General features: G+C 58.2%; 1 protein-coding gene across 1 annotated transcript in view; it reads left to right on the forward strand.

Moving 5' to 3' along the window:
* The first annotated feature begins 2,596 nt into the window (after nucleotides 1-2,596).
* Nucleotides 2,597-18,809, forward strand: part of COL27A1 (collagen type XXVII alpha 1 chain) — a 138,896-nt gene continuing 122,683 nt past the window's right edge. The window contains exons 1-3 of the mRNA XM_060608896.3: nucleotides 2,597-3,141; nucleotides 9,562-9,632; nucleotides 13,151-14,883. Coding sequence (XP_060464879.3) covers nucleotides 3,077-3,141; nucleotides 9,562-9,632; nucleotides 13,151-14,883 — 1,869 coding nt within the window. The 5' untranslated portion in view covers nucleotides 2,597-3,076. The remainder of the gene's footprint in view (nucleotides 3,142-9,561; nucleotides 9,633-13,150; nucleotides 14,884-18,809) is intronic.

An 18,809-nucleotide genomic window follows, 5' to 3' on the forward strand; every position in this document is an offset into this window, starting at 1 on the left:
AAAGGGGGGGGGGGGGGCGGGGAGGGAAACTGGGAGGAAACAGCACAGACAAGGCCTTGAAGTAGCCCAGCTTGTCCAGAGCCTGGGTCCGGGCATCAGGAAGATTGGAGCTCTGGGGCACACCATGAAGTCAGGGAGGCTGACAGGGGTCTGCTCAGAACCCCTTAAAGGCTAAGGTCGGGATCATTACGTTCAGCTGCAGAAGACAGGAATCGGACAACCTCGGTTCCAATCCCACCTCCACCACCTACCAGCTTGGTGACCTCAGGAAAGCTACTTCGTCTTTCGGAGTCTCAGCTTCTCACCTGTAAACGTTGATAGCAGGGCCTCCCATAAATGGTGACACCCAGCACAGTGCTGCACCTGGCTAGGGTGAGGCAGGTTCCAGGGCCACATGCTGGCATGCAGATTGGGCTCTGAGACCCCAAACAAGTCTCAGAAGTGGAGTTTTAGAATCAAGGGGCTGCCAGAAAACCCCTAACTAATCAAGGTACATAATATATTAAGGCAATACTTTAAAAATGTCAAAACTAATGCCAAAAAAAATCCATGATGAACAACATATCGAAAAATAGAAATGAGGACAGGATCCTCCTAGCACAAAGTGTGCAGCTCAAAAAACCATGAGCTGTGAGTGAACTGGGAGTTCTCAACCTTCCAGGGCTATGGTCTTCCGAAGTGGCCCCTCTCACGCGGAAGAATGCTCCCACATGCATCATCTGTGCCGTTTTGGGGGTGTCCCTGGGGCTCGTCCACGTGGCGGTTAAGAACGCCGGGTCAACTTGGGGGTGCAGGGGTGGCGGGTGGTTCCACGCGCCGGCCAGCTGTCTGCGGGTTCCCCAGCACCCGGCTAGGCCGCCCTCCTGGCAGCCGTGGGTGCTCTGCCCCCTGCAGGAAGCAGCGCACAGCACGCCGCTTCTTTTTCTTTCTTGCTTGGCTCCCCCCCTCCACCCTCCTCCCTTGCTTCGGCTTGGGACTTTTCCTAAAGTTTGCTGAAACCAGACACCTTGCTCCACCAAGCCCGCGTGCAGCCACGGTTTAAAAGGCCGCCTTCAGCGCCCCCTCCCCGCCCCCAGCGGAGACTTCAAAAGGCCCGGCGGGCGCCGCGGCCCCAGCACCTATGAGCCGCCCCCCGCGCCCGGAGCCCGCGCCGGAGTCCGAGGACGCAGAGCGGCCGAAGTTCGAGCGCAGGCGGACCGGGCCGGCGGCGCAGCCCCGCGCGCCCATGCCCCTCCCGGTGCCGCTGCGCTCCGAGCGCCCGCGCCCAGTTTAGGGAAGGGGACCCCGCACCCCCGCCCCCGCGCCCGCGCCCGGGGCTGCGGGGACCCATGAATACAAATGCCGTTAGGCGCCCGAGGAAGGACCGACCGTCCAGCCTCGCAGCTAGGGACCCAGTAAGTGCCCCGGGGCTCCTGGAGCTCTGGGGGTAGCGGTGTGTGTTCGTAAAGGTGCGCGCGTACGGGGAGGGGGGGTGCACGTGTGGGGAGTGAGTGCGTTCGTGCACGCTTGCGGTGGGCACTAGCGGAGAGCAGTGTGCAAGCGAGGGTGCGCGCGCGCGCATGTGCACTTGGGGTGTGTATGTGGGATGTGTGCACGTGAAGTTGTGTGAATCGTGTGTGCGGGTGTGTACGTTGGGGGGGGGGTGGATCCCGGGAGGCTAGTGTGCATTTGTGTGCGTGTAAGTACCAGTGTGCATTCGTCTGCATGTGTGGAGTCCGGGTAGCGTTCGAGTGCAATAACCCCAGGGTGTGTTTGTGTGAGCCCGGGGGGAGTGTGACTGGGCTTGCGTGTGAAAGAGTGTGACTTTGTGTCTGAGTTTGGGGTGAGCGTGGATGTGTGTGGGAGTGTGTGTGCGCACTGGTGAACAAGTGGTGGAAGTGGAGGTGGAGGGGGAGGTGGAGGGGGCTTCTCACGCCTGGGTTCGGACGGGGGTGGTGGTTGTGCGAATTTGCTGGGCTTTTGCGGCGGGTTCAAGGTGTGCAGTTGTGCGCTCCAGTGTGGGATCTCAGGAGTCTTTGGTCGCCTCCTGGGGGTGTGTGTCGGGGGCAGGGGTTGTTAAGCTCCCTTTTCTTACCGAACCGACAGGGAGGGGAAGAGGGTGACCAACATTGAACAAGCCCACCCACCAAGTAAGTGTCCAGGGAAGTCTGTTCTCCAGGGCGCTCTGAATCTGAGAAGAGGGGTGTGTATGTGTGTGTGTGTCTGTGGTAGGACACTGGTTGTCGCTGTTGTGGCAGTCTGGACACTGAGTGCTGGTCCCAGCTCTGTCCCTGAAACACCGGGTTCCTTTCAGCAGTAGTGTCTGTCCCCTTTCTCCCTCTATCTCCGCCCCCCCAGCTCGGAGGGACCTTCCCCCCACCCCCACCCCCACCCCCAGTCTCACAAGCCAGAAGTGCCACATCTCCGAACTGTGCCCGTCCTGCGGTGCAGCTTTGGCCATCTCTTTCCTCTTTGTGAATCTCAGTTTCCCCATTTTTCCTGGGGGAGGGGCGGAGGTGGGGGAGTCTCTGCGGGGCGGTCGTGGGCCGGCCGAGGCCGTATACTCGGCTACGGCCGGCAGGGGGCAGCATGGGGCAGCAGAGGGCGGCTCGGCGCGGGGAGGAGAGAAGGTGGAGAGCCACCGCGGGCCGAGACTTTAAATCGCCTTCATTTCCCCCAAATCCTTCCTTTTCCTCTCCTCCCCCAGGCCGGCGGGGAGGCAGCTTCCACCGCCCTCCGCGCGCCCTCGCCCGGCCTCGCTCTGCCTCCGGGGACCGCCAGCAGCCCGCCTCCAAAAGTTTGATCATCTCTCTTTTTCCCCCTGCTTCTTCTTCCTTTTCGGTAGAAGCAGAAAAAGAGCGAGGCAGGGGCGAGCGCGGCGCCGGGACTCCTGGGACCATGGGCCTGGCGCGGGCGCCCGCGGGGCCCCGGCCGCGCTGCCTGCCTGCTCGGGCGCCCCTGGGCGCGGGGCTGCGCTGGGGGCGCGGGGGCCGCGCGCTCTGAGCCGGCCTGGCGCGGCGGGGCGGGGGGCTGGCGGCCCCATGGGGCGCGCCCACACTTGCCCCCCGGGCTCGGGAGCATGAAGTAGGGGCCCGCCATGGGAGCGGGATCGGCGCGGGGGGCCCGAGGCACAGCGGCGGCGGCGGCGGCGGCGCGCGGGGGGTGAGTATGAGCTCGGGGACGCCCCCTCCCCAGCTTCCTGCTGCCCCAGCCCCGGGGAGGGCTGGGGATCCCCGCCGCTCCGGACGCTTCCCCGGAACGTCGGCTTCCTGCCCCTTCCCGAGCCCCTATGAAGCGGGCCACCAAGGGTTAACGAGCGGGCTGCGCCCCCGGCCCGGCGAGGGTTGGCGAGCGCTGCCTGCCCTGCCCCGCTGGCCGGGCTCTGCGATAGCGTTGGGGCGGGGGCCGCGCTGGGGAGGGTCCGTGCAGAGCCAGCCCCGGGGTCGGGGTTCGGGGTGGGTGGTGGCGCCTGGAACGGCGAGTTGGGGGCGGAGGGGGGCTTTTTGGGTGCTCGGGGGAGGAAGGGTCTCCGTGTTAGGCTGTCTCCGTGTGTTCCGGTGGCGGTGTCTACAGGTCCCGGGCTTGTAAGTCAGTCTGTTCTTGTGAAACTATCCGCAAGCTTCTAGGTCTCCGGGTCTCGGCTTCTGCTCCCGTCTCAGCGTCTGTGTGGCTTTGCACGTCCCCTGCTTCTGGAAGTCTCCGCGTGTGTGTCACTATGTTTGGGTCTGTGCGCCTCCGTGTTTCCCTGCTTCTCTGGGGGTTGGGGGTAGGGTGTCTCGGTTCCTGTCACTTTGCGTGTGTGAGAGAGAAAAAGGGAGAGCCTGCATGTCAGAGTAGAAAGGGGCCCTGGAGATGAGCAAGTCATTTCAGAGAGGCAGAGACTGAGGGGGCCAGGGAGGGGCAGGGAATCTCCTGTGGCAGAGCTGGGACCCGGGGGCTGGCGGAGTAGTTGTAAAGAGTGAGCGTGTGCAAGAGCGAATCCCTGAGTGTGGGTGTGTGTGGGAGTGAGCGAGGATGGGAGCAGCCCTCAGGGCCCTAGGGACTGTGGCTCATGCTCACTGCCCAGAGAAGCACAGAACTTGTTCCCTTTCTGTCCTGCCCCCAGGATCAGAGGACATTCCCAAGAGGCTGGTCAGGGCTGTTGCCGCCAGACCCCACCATGCCCCGCCCCCTCTGAGCTGGAATCAGGGGGATGATCCCCCCCCTTCTTTCCCATGTCTTGGAAAAAGCTGGCTGGCTGAGATTCCACCTCCCCCCACCCCACCCCACCACACACACACACACACACACACACACACACACACAGCACCAGTAAGCACACTGCTGACTCATTTTCTCCAGAAGACCCTGTGCCAAGGCAGATGCCAGCGGTTGGGCAGAAAAGTGGTGCCAGGCGAGCACCCCATGGTGGGGCCCAAGCTTTGGGCAAATGGGCAGTCAAGTTGCTCAGAGGCCCAGCCTCTGCCTTGCCTCCCTCACCACAGGGTGCCCCAGATCCTGTGCCCTCTGGTTCTGGCATGCCCTCCAGCTTTGTTCTTCTTTGCCTCTCCCAGACCAGGCTCCATGACCCTATGGAGCACATCCCTGGCCCCGTCTCTCCTTCCCTTTCCTCCCTGTCCTTGGAACAGTCCCCTTCTTGGTGCTTGTGTGTCTTCTGCTGTCCCTCAAACCATAGTTCAACAGCCATCAGCTCCCCTCATAGTGCGCTGCACGGGGAGTGGGGGGGGGCTGCCCTCCCCATGTAACCCACTGTTTGTCTCTCTCGGAGCCCATTCTGCCTGCTACTTTGCTGGCATATTCTCCTTCCCCGTTTCTGGGTGCAGGGATCTGCTTGGTACCCTTACAACCCGGCCCGGTGCACTGACATGCCGTATCGGTGATGCTGGAGGACTGACCGCCTCTGTGGGGGCAAAACACTCACAGACTCACACTAGTGGGTAGCAGGTTGCAGGGCAGAGGGAGCGCTGCAATCGGCCAGTGTGAGTCCTGACTGCCCCGTGAGCTCGGGCAAGCCCCTGGCCTCTGTGCTTCTCTTCTTTCTTACCCGCCCCACGGGCATCTTAATTCTCAGCTAGCAAGGTTTTGTGAGGATTAATGGGGGGCCATGCTTGTCAAGGGCTTAGAACAGCGCCTGGCATGTAATAAGTGCTCAATAAATGGCAGCTGTTATTTGTATCATTATTCACTTCACCTTGGATGGATGTGTGAGTCAACCGGAAAATTCTGGGCCGCCTCCTGTCCAGACAGATGACCTGTCTGTGTTCCCATGGAAGAGGTATCAGGTGTGAAGAGAGGAGCCTGGGTGTGGCTGTCTGGGCACGTGGGGCCTGGCCGGTCCACGGAGGCAGGTGGGACGGGTCCATCCCCCTTTGCTGTTCTGTGGTCTTCAGGCCAGCTTCCGGCCCAGCTGAGCCCACGAGAGCACAGCCAAGCCTGGAGTTCACAGGCTGCTTTCCTTGTGTGTGTTTTTAGTGCCCTCGGTCTCAGCTCTGAGCTCTTAGCGGATGTGCAAGTTGGTACGGGTCTGTAAGGTTCTGTGTGTTCCCAGGTAACAAGGATGGAGGCAACACCATGCAAACCAGCTGTAGGTTCTGGCAGCCTCGTGGTCCAGGAGTAGCCACATGTGGTGTGCTGGCAGAGGGCCTTTTCTGGGGGTAGGAACACCTGGGTTCCCTTCTTGGAGGGCTGTGTGGCCAGGCTGTGCCTCCAAGGTCAGGTTCCCTAACTCCCGGCTGCTGTTTCAGTTGCCTCCTACCCACTCTGGCCCCTGGGCCCTGGTCTTCCCGACATTCTGGAGCCCTGGGTTCACCGAGCCAAGGCCCACAAGTCAGTGGTGAAAACAGAAGTTGGGAAGAACAAAGCTCTGAGCCAGCACAGGCACGAAACATTATTAGCAGTAGCCTAAACAGCATTGGAACGGGAGCAAAAGAATCGGCAGGGCCTCCCTCCGGGAGCCAACTTTCCAAGCCTGGAGCTTACTTAGATGGCTTGTTGGCTTCCGAGGCTGCATCTCTGTTCCTGTTGGTAAAGTCTGGGACTCTGGTCTCTGGCAAGTAGGAAGTCCCTGTAAGTCTCCCATTTCTTCTCCATGAGAGACAAGTCAAGTGAGACGGACTGTCTGCTAAGCAGCGGGGTCGGATGATGTGGGTCACTGACATGCTGTGTGGTTTTAGACAAATCGCTTCCCCTCTCTGGGCCTCGGTTGCCCATCTTCACAATGAGGGGGAGGGACTAGAATCTGGCCTCTAGATGATCTCAGAGGACCTTCTCCCACTGTATTATTCCCACTCTTTGCTTTGGCAGTGTGTGAGTCAAGTGCGCACAGAATCCAGGTCTGGGAGTGGGAGGTCAGCTGCATTTGTCAAGGTGACTGGATGGAGGGGCAAATACTTTCATAACAGGCCTTCAGGGTTGAACTTCTTGAATGGGAAACCATGGTGTTGGGAAGCTTAATTAAAGAACAGGTTCTGATCCCATCGCCCTTGTGAGTCTTCTCTCTCGTGACCTTCAGGGATTAAACATATTTCCCCCACGTGTATTCTCAGTCTCTCCAAAGTGGTCACCTTGGCATAACCACAGCCATAAAAATTGACTAAGGGCATGTGTGGTTCTTGCACCTTGTCCCCTCCACCCAGCCTCTCCCTATCAGCTTGAGAAGCATCTTGAACGATACGGCGAGGGACTCCAGGAGTGAGGGCTCGTGCCTGGAAAGCTCTGGGAAGAGAGGGTGGGAGAAAATGGGGTCAGAAATGAGCTCGTCGGCACACTGGAAAGTGAGGGGCAGTGTCCTCTGAGGAGTCATTCTCAGGAAAAATGAGTTCACTGGTCCCCTAAGTCTGGGGACTGCTGCTGGACAGAAAGCACGGTCAATGTCTTCATTGTGGGACGTCTCAGACCCTTTGGTATGCAGTTAGTTGTGCCCCGGGAGTCGGCAGGACTGGGATGCAGCTCTTCCCCAGGGGATCCGGCCCCAGTTTCCTGGAGTGTCTACCTAGTCAAGTGGGAAACAATACTGAAGAATTATGACCCCAGAGCCTTCCCAGGTGGCCTTGAAGAGGTACCTGCCCTCCCTGAGCCTCCGTTTGTGTCACGTCAAACAAAGCCTCCTGTCATTTCTTTTCAGGCCCGACGAGGCTGCCATTGGCTTCAAGCGGGCAGGTCGTGTCGGCAGGGCCAGCCTCTGCCCTTCTTCCAGATGACGTCAGGGCAGCTAGGCACTCTGACCTTTAGTCATGGCTAGCGGTGAGCTGGAGGCGGGGTCCGAGGTGGACTGGCCCCGTGAGAAAGGCATTTTCACAGCAATGGCAGCAGATTGGAGAAGATGAGGGGGAACGGAAGATTATCCAGGACCGACCCTGGAAGAAGGCAGAGGTGGGGAGGGCCTTTGGTTGGGGGGGGATGCTTTTAAAGTCCAGAGTCCTGGAATACCAGGTGCTATGTATTCCTTCTACAAAGACACGCTGAATGTTTATGACGTGCTTACCAGGTGCTGGGAATACAAAAGTGAACAAGACAGATGTGGTTCCTACCCTTTGGGGGCTTTTTCTGGAAAGGGAAGCAGGAAAATAGGCAATTAGCACACGTGGGATACCTGCTGTGGTGAGGTGCGTGCACCGGGCTGTGGGAGGTGAGGCCCAAGCTGGAATCGAATGCCTGTGTGGGAACTGGCCAGGCTGAAGAGCGGCGTCGGGAGCGCTTGGTAGGGCATGCAAAAGGCCCAGAGGCTGGAGAAGCCTTTCAAGGGACCACCGTCAGCATCTGAGGGCTACCGCAGCCAGCTTGCTTTACGCTGCAACTCACTGAAGACCCAAGCCAGCCTGGCTTGTGGAAAGGGAGTTATTACCTCTGATATCGAGAGATCTGAAGCAAAAGCAGCGACAGGCTTGGCTACTTCAGCATCTCAAGTGTCATGAAACGTCTCCTATTTTTCCATTCTGTCATCCTCAAATGCTCACGGAGCTTGTTAAGCTCATGTGCCCAAAATGGCTGCAGCAGCACATCTCCACTCGATAATGTACAGAGGCTAGAAGGAACCCTCTCTGTCCCTTTGCAACACTTTTCCAGGGGCCCTAAGAGGCATCCCTCACATCTTACTGGCCACATTTGGGTCACGTATGCGTGCCTAAACCGGTCACTGGCATGGCAGAAGAAATTCCCAAGATTGGCTTAGACTTACCCGGATTCATCCAGTACCCTCTGAAGTCCGTGCCTCCCTGAACAAGAAGGGAAGGGTAGGTGACTGCCAGTGTCCTTCACAGTGCCAGTCAGGATTACTATTGATCATAATTGCAATCAAATTGGAGCAATTGTTATTAAATCGGAGGGTGTAAACTTGTTTTCCAAGGAGCTCCGGGGAGCTGGGAAGAACGTGGGGCTCCAGACATCAGTTCCGGCAGATGGGTTTCCTGGATTACGTGGTTCCCCAGAAACACAGCATCCCAGCTTTCCTCTTGGAAACGGATCCCGGGCCTGTGCATCCCAGCCTTAGCCCTCAGCACCCGCCTGTCTCGGCTCTCTCTGCCTGCATCCCGGCCGGGCGTCTTTGGCCACGTGCTGCCCTCCCCTTGGCCTGTTCAGGGATCAGATGCCCCGGGTGGCTTCGGGTGTCGCCGGTGGCTGCTCCCACAGGAAGGTGAAATCGGATCACTGCCTCTGCCCATCTTGGCAGGAGCCACCGAGCAGAGCATTAACCCTTCTGGGCCCCAGACTTCAGGGGCAGCAATGACTGTCTAAGGAGCACTTCTGTGGCTGGCACCAGGCCGAGCCCTTGACATGCATGAGCTCACTTAATCCTCATGCCTGGCCTGCACCATCGGGAATGTCGGCCGTGTTGCAAAGCAGGAGGCGGGCTCAGGGAGGCTGAGTGACTCATCCAGGGTCACACAGCTGGTAAGCAACGGGGCCAGGTTTGCACCTGGGTCTGCCTGACTCCCCGCTGTGTCCTCTGTCCCTCTGTTTTCTCTCCCCGCCTTTTTCCGTCGGCATGAAGCCAGGTAGGCGGCTTCCTTAGCACGCATTGTTCCTGGTTCAGGGGTCTTCTCCTCCTCCACCTTGCGTCTAGAGAGGAGTTCTCATCTCTTTTGTCCTTTGAGATGTCAGTCATTCAAGCGCATCAATTCGGTCTTCCCACTGAACTTTCAGTCCTGGTTCTGCTGCCCAGTGGGCCTCAAGATCCTGAGGCCACAGTACAGATGGGGAGACTGAGCCCCAGAGATGGGGAGGGGTGGGCCCCTGGCGGCCCGGTGAGTCAGCGGCAGATTTGAAGCTGGGCCCTGGGTCTCCTGACGCCCAGGCCAGGGCTTCCTGCCCACTCTTTCCTGCCCTGTGACCTTGGTTTATCGATCTGTAAAAAGCCAGGTTGTTTTTGGGCTGCGTAGGCAGGACCGGCCCGCAGGGGTTGCGCCTGGAAACCCGGGAGCGTGGGCTACACAGTGGGGTCCTAGAGCCTGTATCTTGCCTCCACCTTCCATGGGCGAGACTGGGGGACACTGGGCCTGGGTGGTTCCCTCCCATCTCTCCAGCCGGATCCGGGCCTGAGGGTGGAAGCTGATGCCGCATCTGCTTGTGTCTTCCGGTCTCTAGGGGGTTTCTCTTCACCTGGATCTTAGTGTCATTTGTCTGTCACCTGGCCTCCACCCAAGGAGCTCCTGAAGGTAATCCTCTCTTCTCTTTGTGCAGGGGGAGACAAGGGAGGGCAGAAGGGACCTGAGAACGCAGGGCTAGGAGACGGCTAGGCCCCTCCCTGGAACTCACTGCCTCAGTTTTCCCATCAGTAAAATGGAGCCCATCGTTGGCAAATTCTCTCCGGACTTGAAAGAATCACATTTAGGGTTTTGTAGGGGGCAGGAAGGACTCAGTGCAGAAATGTGGAAAGCTGACCCTTTCTTTCCTACCCAAGGGTTGGGGGGGCGGGGAACGGGCAGAATTGGAATAAATCATGTTGGTTCAGTCAGCCTCAGTCGTCCTGATTTGTCCAGTGGTTGTACCAAGAACTGCTGAGAGGAGGCACGAAGGCCACAACTTCCTGCCCTTCCCGTGAGATCCTGCTCTTCCCTGCCATCCCTGAGGAGCCGGCCAGGGGGCCAGAGCAGCCGTGGGCAGGCTGCACAGCTGCCCGTGGAGACTGAAACCTCTCCCACATCTGTTTGTCAAACAGCCACGACACCTCCTAAAATAGCGGCCCTTCCCCTCCTCCACGCCCGCCTGTGTGCCGGGACAGGCAGCCGGGCACTCTCAGAGCCCCTGTGGCCTGACCTGGCCGCCGGCAGGGATTGGGTCCCCGGGAGGGGAGGGCCGTGCCCGGAAGAGGCTTCTGCTGCCCGGCAACATTTTGTGCAAATGTCATATTTTCCGAGCTTGCTGTTTCCCCCACAAAGTAGGTGAACAGCTGTCCAGAGTCCTGAGTCAGGCGATGGGGGGCGGGGGGTGTTGGGGAGAGGCCGGAGCTATGTGGAGCCAGGTTTATGTAATAAAGGGATCTTGCTGCGGCCAGCTGGCTGGGTCCTTCCAGCATGGCGTTGGGCTGTATTCATTCTCCTGTCCCCTAGCGCCTCGCCCCTGGGTCCTGGATGTGCCTCCACCCCACGTTCTCACTTGCCTGAGGGGCTCTAGCTCAGTATAGCATTGTGTTAAGAACAGAGACCCTGGAGCCAGGTGGCCTGGGTTCAGATTCCAGCTGTGCCTTTTATTATAGGCTGTGTGACCTTGGGCTAGTTATTATAGCGAACTTTTCTGAACTTCGTCTGTGAAGGGGGGATAATAAACAGTATCTTCATCATAGATGATTGAGAGGCTCAAGAGAGATAGTACATGTAAAGCACTTGGCTCATAGTAAGTGCTCAACAAATCCTGGCATTTATTATTGTTGTTGATTATATCATTTACCTGAAAACTTGGCTAAGAACAGTCCTTCTCTATCCCCTGTGGAGCCCGCAGTGGTCAGTCTTCCCTAAGATGACCACCTCTGCCAGATCCAGGTGTCAGAGTTCGGGGCTTTGCCCTTGACCTACAGACAGTCTGCAGGGGTGGCCTGGAGACTAGCCAGTGTCGGTTTTGAAAGGACGCTAAGGGAAAGCTCATTGGTATCTCCTGGCCTGGCCAACTGTCATTTCCCCTGGGAGAGCGCAAGCAGCCATAAGCTGCGGTGTTTGAGGACATGTTGTGCAGGCCTGGGGTCCTCCAGGGGCTGCCAAGATGGGACAAGGGGCGGGGGGGGGGGGGTGGCTTCCTGCCCTCACCTCTTCCCTAGCAAACACCTGCTTGCTTTTCAGCTGTTTGTAGTGAGTAATATTTTGTGATAATAAGAGCGTTTCAGTGATTAAAAGGTGTGAAATACACTACTACCAAGAGAATTTTTGAGCAGTGGTTTATTTCAGATTAGGGTCTGAGGGTAGACGGAGGTGGGAGAGAGGGGGAATTTGCAGTGAAGTGAAGGCCCGCAGGTCCTACGGACAAATAAGGGTCTTCAAGTCAAGCCAACCCGAAGAAGCAGCCTACCCCTCTAGAGTTCTGAGAACATCGTTAGCATGTCATGGCCGCTTCCAGGTCTGGTTTCCCTTGTCTTACAGGCAGGGAAACTGAGGCCCAGGGGTCAGGAAGAGACTTGCCCAGAGGTGTCTGGTGCAGGCCGTGTGCGAGGATTGGCGAAGAAGACCAAGAACCCTATGATGCGGGCGTTCTCCTCTGCCTCGTTTTACAGCGGAGGGAACTGAGGCCCAGAGTCCAGACTCACAGGTGGCTTTGTCTGGCTCCAAAGCCCGGCCTTCTGACCCCAGCCCATCTATTTGTCCCTCCGTCCATCCGTCCATCCACGTCACAGTTGTTAGCTCAGGACTAGGGGCCGAGCTCTGCATTCAGCCTGATGGGCACCCCCTGGACCACACTCGGGGTTTAGGTTGCTGAGCTTGGGGGGCGGGGGTGGGGGAGGGGAGCTGAGCACCCGAGCCAGACCCCAGCTCCAGAGGCAGCCTCTCCTTTCTGGGTCGGGGCTCCGGAGCCGGCTTCTGCAGACGCTCGCAGCACAGCCAGTTGAGGGAGGTCGAGTGACCCGGCAAGAGGCAAGGTCAGGAAGCCTTTCCATAAACACCCTGGACGCCCTCCTTTTGCTCTGGCCAGCCCCACCGATGTAATTACTGGGCGGATGTGACCTGGCCAGGCCACAGTAGATGTCCAAACGCTTGGCCAGAGGACAGAGCTTGCAGGGACGCCTTGATTGCTTCCTCTGCTCTGTCCAAAGCCGCACAGGGAGGAGGGGAGTCATTGGAAATATCCTCTTCCCCCTGTGCAGATAGCGGCTCCCCCCACTCTGCTCTGGCCAGAGAGAGACCTAGGGGGCCTCCCCAGGGGGCTGGGGAGGTTCCTAAAGGTGGTGAGATCAGTCAGGCCCACTGGACATCCTTACCAAACTCCTGTGACACATCCATTCCTTTCACCCTGCTCCCTCACTCAGGGGACTGCTTCTTGGAGGAGATGCCTTTTGAGGCAGAGAGAAGGGGAAGCTTGTCACGTTCGGCAGTCTCGAATACTGTTAGTGCTAGCATTTGGCGAAGATCATTATTTTCGGTACGAATAGCTATCATTTGAAAGTGCTTATGTTGTGCCAGGCTCTTGCTTTCAAGTGTATCCTCACAATAGCCTTCTGTGTTTGACTCTATTATCCCATTTAACAGGCGAGAAAACTGAGGCAGTAAGTCACAAGTGAATTCAGGAAGTTTGGCTCCATGGTCTGTGTCTTTTTTTTTTTTAATGTTTTATTTATTTTTGAGAGAAAGAGAGAGATAGACAGACAGAGAGACAGAGTATGAGTGGGGGAGGGGCAGAGAGAGACAGAGACAGAATCCGAAGCGGGCTCCAGGCCCCGAGCTGTCAGCACAGAGCCGGACGTGGGGCTTGAACTTGGGAACCGTGAGATGGTGACCTGAGCCGATGTCAGACGCTTAACCAACCGAGCCGCGCTGGTGCCCGGGGTCTGTGTCTTAAACTAATATATGCAGCATCGTCCAGCCAGATAGGGAACGGGTTCCGGCTGTGTACTCCCAGCCGTAGGCACGGGCCACAGTGTAGCAATGGGTGACCTGTCCTCACTGTGTCTGTGCGCCTGTAGGGGTCTGGGGCTGGAGCAGGCTCTGACCGTGCCCTCTCCTGCCTCTGCCCCCCCACCCCCACCCCGCAGATGTGGACGTCCTCCAGCGGCTCGGCCTCAGCTGGACAAAGGCAGGGGGTGGCCGGAGCCCCCCGCCCCCGGGGGTCATTCCATTCCAATCAGGCTTCATCTTCACGCAGCGGACCCGGCTCCAGACTCCCACAGCCGCCGTCATTCCCGCCTCCCTGGGCACAGAGCTGGCTCTGGTGCTGAGCCTCTGCTCCCACCGGGTGAACCATGCCTTCCTCTTCGCCGTCCGCAGCCGGAAACACAAGCTGCAGCTGGGCCTGCAGTTTCTCCCCGGCAAGACGGTCCTCCACCTGGGGCCCCGGCGCTCGGTGGCCTTTGACCTCGACGTGCATGACGGGCGCTGGCATCACCTAGCTCTGGAGCTCCGCGGCCGCACCGTCACCCTGGTGACGGCCTGCGGGCAGCACCGGGTGCCTGTCCCGCTGCCTTTCCACAAGGACCCAGCACTCGACCCCGAGGGCTCCTTCCTCTTTGGGAAGATGAACCCACACGCGGTCCAGTTTGAAGGTGCCCTGTGCCAGTTCAGTATCTACCCTGTGACGCAGGTCGCTCGCAATTACTGTACCCACCTGAGAAAGCAGTGTGGACAGGCCGACACATACCGGCCCCAGCTGGGACCCCTCCTTCCCCGAGACCCTGGCACAACCTTCAGCTTCCAGACCGACCTTGCCCTGCGAGGCCTGGAGAACCTGACCACTGCCGCACCAGCCCTGGGGTTGCGGCCAGCAAGCAGGGATCCCAGGGGGACTGTGGTGCCTGCCACACCCACCAAGCCCCTAAGGACTAGCATCACAGACCCTCACCAGCGTGCTGCAGCCAGGGGCCCAGCACGGACCCCGCTGCCACCTGCCAAGCTGTCAGCCAGTGAAGTGCTTCCTCCCGTGCCCCCAGCCTCTCGTGCCGCCTCCGCCACACCTGTCCAGCCATTGCAGAAGAGCACGGCCACCGGGAGCCCCAGACATCATCCGGCTAGGCCTTCAGCCACTCCTCCTTCCACAGGCCCTGTCAAAAACCCCCACCCCACGCAGAAGGCAGCTCGGCCTTCCTTCACAAAGTCAGCCCCCCCCACCAAGAAGCCTGTGCCATCCACTTCCCACCCACTTCCTGCCAAAGCCTCCCGACCCTCCGTGAGGCCGATGCAGAGGACCCCTGTAACGCCCAGACCTCCGCTACCCGGCGCTCGGCCCCTACTTCTGGCCACTGGATCCTCCAAAACGCCTTTCTCCCCAGTGGGCCAGAATGAGGCCAAGATGAGCCGTCATGCCAGTGAGCCAGTCACTGCCCACACCAGCACCCTCAGACCGCCTCAACCCACTGTTCTGTCCCTGTCACCTGTCCCCCGTCCTGACTCTACCGGGACCACTCCACCACCAGCCACATCGTTGCCGCCCACCCTTGCTCCTGGCTCAGGCCCCACCAGAACCAAGAAACCCTCTGGATCAGAAGCCACAAGGAAAGCCAGGCCCAAGAGCAACCCCTGGAAGCCCGTCCCCCTCAGACCTGGGAAGGCAGCCAGGGATGTCCCGTTGAATGATCCGACAACCCGGCCCAGCCCCAGACAGTCCCGGCCCAGCCGGCCGACCACCTCGGCCCCGGCATTTGCCCCAGCGCAATTCCTGTCCTCCAGTCCCTGGCCTACAAGTCACAGCTATTCTTTCTTCCACCTGGCGGGACCCACGCCTTTCCCGTTGCTGATGGGACCTCCAGGGCCCAAGGGAGACTGCGGTTTGCCGGTAAGACTGGGAGGGGTGTGCATGTTGTTCGGAGCTCAAGTGGGTGGCAGGGGGCGGTTAGGGCGAGTGGCTACTCCCGGCAAGGGCTGACCAGGAGAAGCAACGTCGAGCCGGGAGGTGGTCATCGGCGGACTCTCAACTCGAACGCGAGTCCCCTGCTCGTCTACCTCTGCTGTGCTCGTGATTGATTACACATCCTGCTGTGATTCATGATCCACCGGGGCAGACTTGGGTTTGGTGGCCACCACCAGGTAAAGAGCCCCCCTGGGCTTTGCTTGGCTCAGGCCCCAGGTCATTCTTTGCTAACCCAGCTGTCAAGGTCAAATGGCTTAAGGAAAACCACTAACCGACTAGCCCCCAGGTCACACGCTCTCCGAAGTTCAGCTGTCCCGACTCCTAGAGCAGAGCTCCTCCAGCCCACCAGCTTGTCTGGGCGTTTTGGACAAAGGTCACACACGGGTAGTCCTGAACGTGTTTTGTTTGGCACATGCAGCATTGTTTAAAAATATTTAACGAGTTACTAACATTTTAAAAATGTGAGAGATTTCTTATAAAAGACCTGACGACTGGCTTCTCCTGGAAGGGGGAGAGACGCAGTGGCCCATGGGCTGTGGCTCCGTGAGAGCTGCCCCTTTCGATAGGACAGGCCTGCTCCTGTGTGCCCCCGTCCCCACGTCTCCCGATCAGGTCTTCCAACCCAGTCCTTTCCCCTGTTTCTTTCACCTGCCTGGATCCTATAGATGCTGGATTTGTGGCCCCTGTAGGCGAGTTTGGGGTGGGGAGGGGGAGGGTGGGCCTGAACAGTCAAGGAAAGGAGAAAGAACATTCCACGTGCAGGAGATGTTCTCAGGGTCGATGCCTGCAGCATGCCTGGGACTGTCTCCAGGGGCAACGACCTTTCTGCAGCTGGAGGCCAATTCCTTTGGGCGGGGAATGGTGGGATGGAGTTTCCAGAAAGCTCAGGCCTCAGCTCTGTTCTCCTGCCTTGGAGATGACCACTGTGTGGTTTCCTCCTTCCTAAGGCCGGGTTTCCCACCAGGCTCTAGTGTTTGAGGTTAGGCTCCCTACAATGTGGAGACAGTGGCAGATGCTGGGAATTCCCAGGCCTTACAAACACACTTAATGAGTTTTAATAATGATTAGGAATAATATTTATTCAGCCTGTCTCCAAGGGGACTGAGAGCGCGATTTTATTATAACCATATTGTAGAACTTATGGAAATTGTATGCATTGCTTTGCAATTATGTCAACGCTCTGCTTAAGTCCTGTGCTCTGAAATTGTCAGGGCAGGAAGTTGGGAGCCAAGAAAAGAAGGGGGGACCCCTTTTCAGCCCTTCGGGCTGCTCAGCCTGACTCAGGCACCAGGTGCCTTTGAGGCCTGATAGTTCAGCTTCCCAAGCTGTGGGGGTGCTCGGTTCACTGGCCACGAGGTCAAACGGGGGTGAATTGTCCCCCTCTGAGAGAGGGTGTGAGGCTCAGGGTCTCCACTCCATCCAGTGGAGAAGGCCAACCCTGTCTCCAAGGCCATGTGTGGTATAGAGAAAGGACAGCCGTGTCCAAGCCTACACTGGAGCAGGGAATAGTTTTTAAGGGTGCAGAATCTGCATACATTCCCCCGGGGTTTGGTGATGTGGATCCGCAGGGGTGAGGCCTCACTCCAGATCTCCTGGAGCTTCCCCGCGATCAAAGAATGTGTGTCCTGAGTGTCCACACTGAGACTCTAAGGCTTAGGGCCAGGAGGCTGGGGGGCTTCAAAGATATGTCAGGCCCTGTCCTTGGCCTCAAAGGAAGATCTCACTGTCTGAACAAATCTTCTGTTTCTATACTCACCAAATGTGTGAGTTACGTGAGTGGCATCTTCCTTTAGGACCTCCTAGGAACTGGTTCAGGAGGGCGGGACGTGTATGCGAATCCCTGCTCGCCTCCTGCCGCGCCCTATCCCCGAATCCCACCCTTCCTCCGCTTGGAACCTAGCCTCACCCCAATAGGAGCCACGAAGCTTCGAGAAGCTTTGTCCAGCCCCCTGTGCGGCAGGTGGCAAACCGGTCATTTATATGTCACCGGATACCAGCATTATATAACTGAAGGGGCATCTTTGAGCAGCAGTGGTAACAACTTCTTTTCCTGTCCTCTCTTGTCTGCCTCCAACCCCCATATACATTCAGAAGCTGTGCTGCCCTGGGCAGGGGGCTTAATTGTCCCCATACTGGGGACATGCAGACCTGGGTTCAAATTCTGACTCCGCCCCTTACTAGCTCTGATACACACTAAGTCTTGATTTCCGCAGCACGTAGGTTAAGAATAGCTCCCATCTCCTGTGAGGAAGCAAGTTGGGTGATCTCCAAGGCCCCTTGGAGATCTGTTTTTGCTGGGTGACTTTGGGGAACTTCTCTCCTCTCCCTAGGGCTGTCTCCCCTCCATGACAGCTTCGGAAGAGCTCCCTTCTTAGAAATAAGTGGCTGTGGGAACTTCAAGGGCCAGAGAGGGGTGGCCGGGTCTGCCTGGTTCTGCGTGGTTCTGGAGGGGCATGAGCCACACTGGTGGAGGCGGAGACTGCTCTGGGCCCCGGGCCTGCCAGCAGTTGTAGCCACTGAGTGAGGGAGCTCTGTGGGAGCCCCAGCAGCGGGGGGAGCATGGAAAAGCTGAGCTGGGCTCCGGGTGAGTAGGGGCGGGGAGGCTGCGGTTCACAGAGACTGCACAGAAGCTGCACAGAAGCCCCACGCCTGGGAGGAGGCGAGTCAAGGCCTTATTTATTCATGATCAGGCTGCTGGCATTTGCACTGGCTTGCACTTTTTTGCAAGCGTCACCTCAGGGAGACCCGGATGAGGGCCTGGCCCGCAGCAGATGCTCCATGACTATCTGTAAAATGAAGGGATGTGATCTCTATGGGAAAAAAAGGTTGTCCCGACTCCCAGGCCGGGCTCCTTGAAGTTACACAGATCTCTGCTGCTGGTGGGTCAGGAGGCCACATGGAGGAAGGCACAGAGCACAGACTTTGGGTCTGGAGCTACCTGGGTTTGAACCACTGCCTTACCCAGCTATCCTTTCCTTCTTTCAACAAATGTTGATTGAGTGCCTCCTAGGTGCCAGCTGCTGTGTGACCTTCGGCAAGTCACTTAACCTCTCTGAGCCTCAGTTTCTGCCTCTGCAAAATGGGGACATGGTGCTACCTACCTTTCCAGAGTTGTTGTGTGGATTGAGATGAGGGATGTAAAGCCACCCAGCACCTAGCACCCGGTCCCAGCGGGTTGTCGTGGCTGTTCACTGACGTGCTGATGGTTGAGATGGGGGCATCGCTGCACCAAGGGAACCAGGGACGTCTGGACCCAGGAGGGCCTTCATACTGTTGGTGGTTAGAAATTGGGGCTAGATCTTGAGAAATTCACCCATTCCCCTAGTATCACGTAGAGCCCAGGAGAATGAGGGGTGTCTCGCTTTCTCTTTGGCATTTTGCTCTTGAGCTCCTACTCTGTGCCAGGCTCTGTGCTAAGCAGTGTGCATGCCGTGTCCTGCAGCTCCAGGTGGGGAGCAGGTAATTGAGGAGACTTCAAGGAAGGGGCTACTGACAGAGGTGTGGGCGGCATCAGAGGAACCCACAGGGGCTGGCGAAGCACACAGGTCTAGCCTAAAGGTACCAGGGGAGGGGAAGGTGTAACCAGAACCCGGTGAAAGTTCCAATGTGAACAGCGGTCTCCAGTCCCCACGGGAGCAGGGAGAGAAATAGCCGAGCCGACTCACTCTTCCTACTTCTCAGTCTCTTGCTGGGGCTTCCTGTTGGCCAGACCCAGCCAAAGGCACAGAGCAGGAAAGCCTAAGGGTGCAGCCTGTGAAAGCCAGCTTCCTGGGGCACACAGTAGATCTGGGGAGCAAGTGGAGAGTAACCAGCACCCACATACATTATATGTTGGAAGATGGGTGTTATAT

Source organism: Panthera onca, chromosome D4, assembly GCF_046562875.1.
Source record: "Panthera onca isolate mPanOnc1 chromosome D4, mPanOnc1 haplotype 2, whole genome shotgun sequence".
In the NCBI taxonomy this organism is placed as follows: Eukaryota; Metazoa; Chordata; class Mammalia; order Carnivora; family Felidae; genus Panthera; species Panthera onca.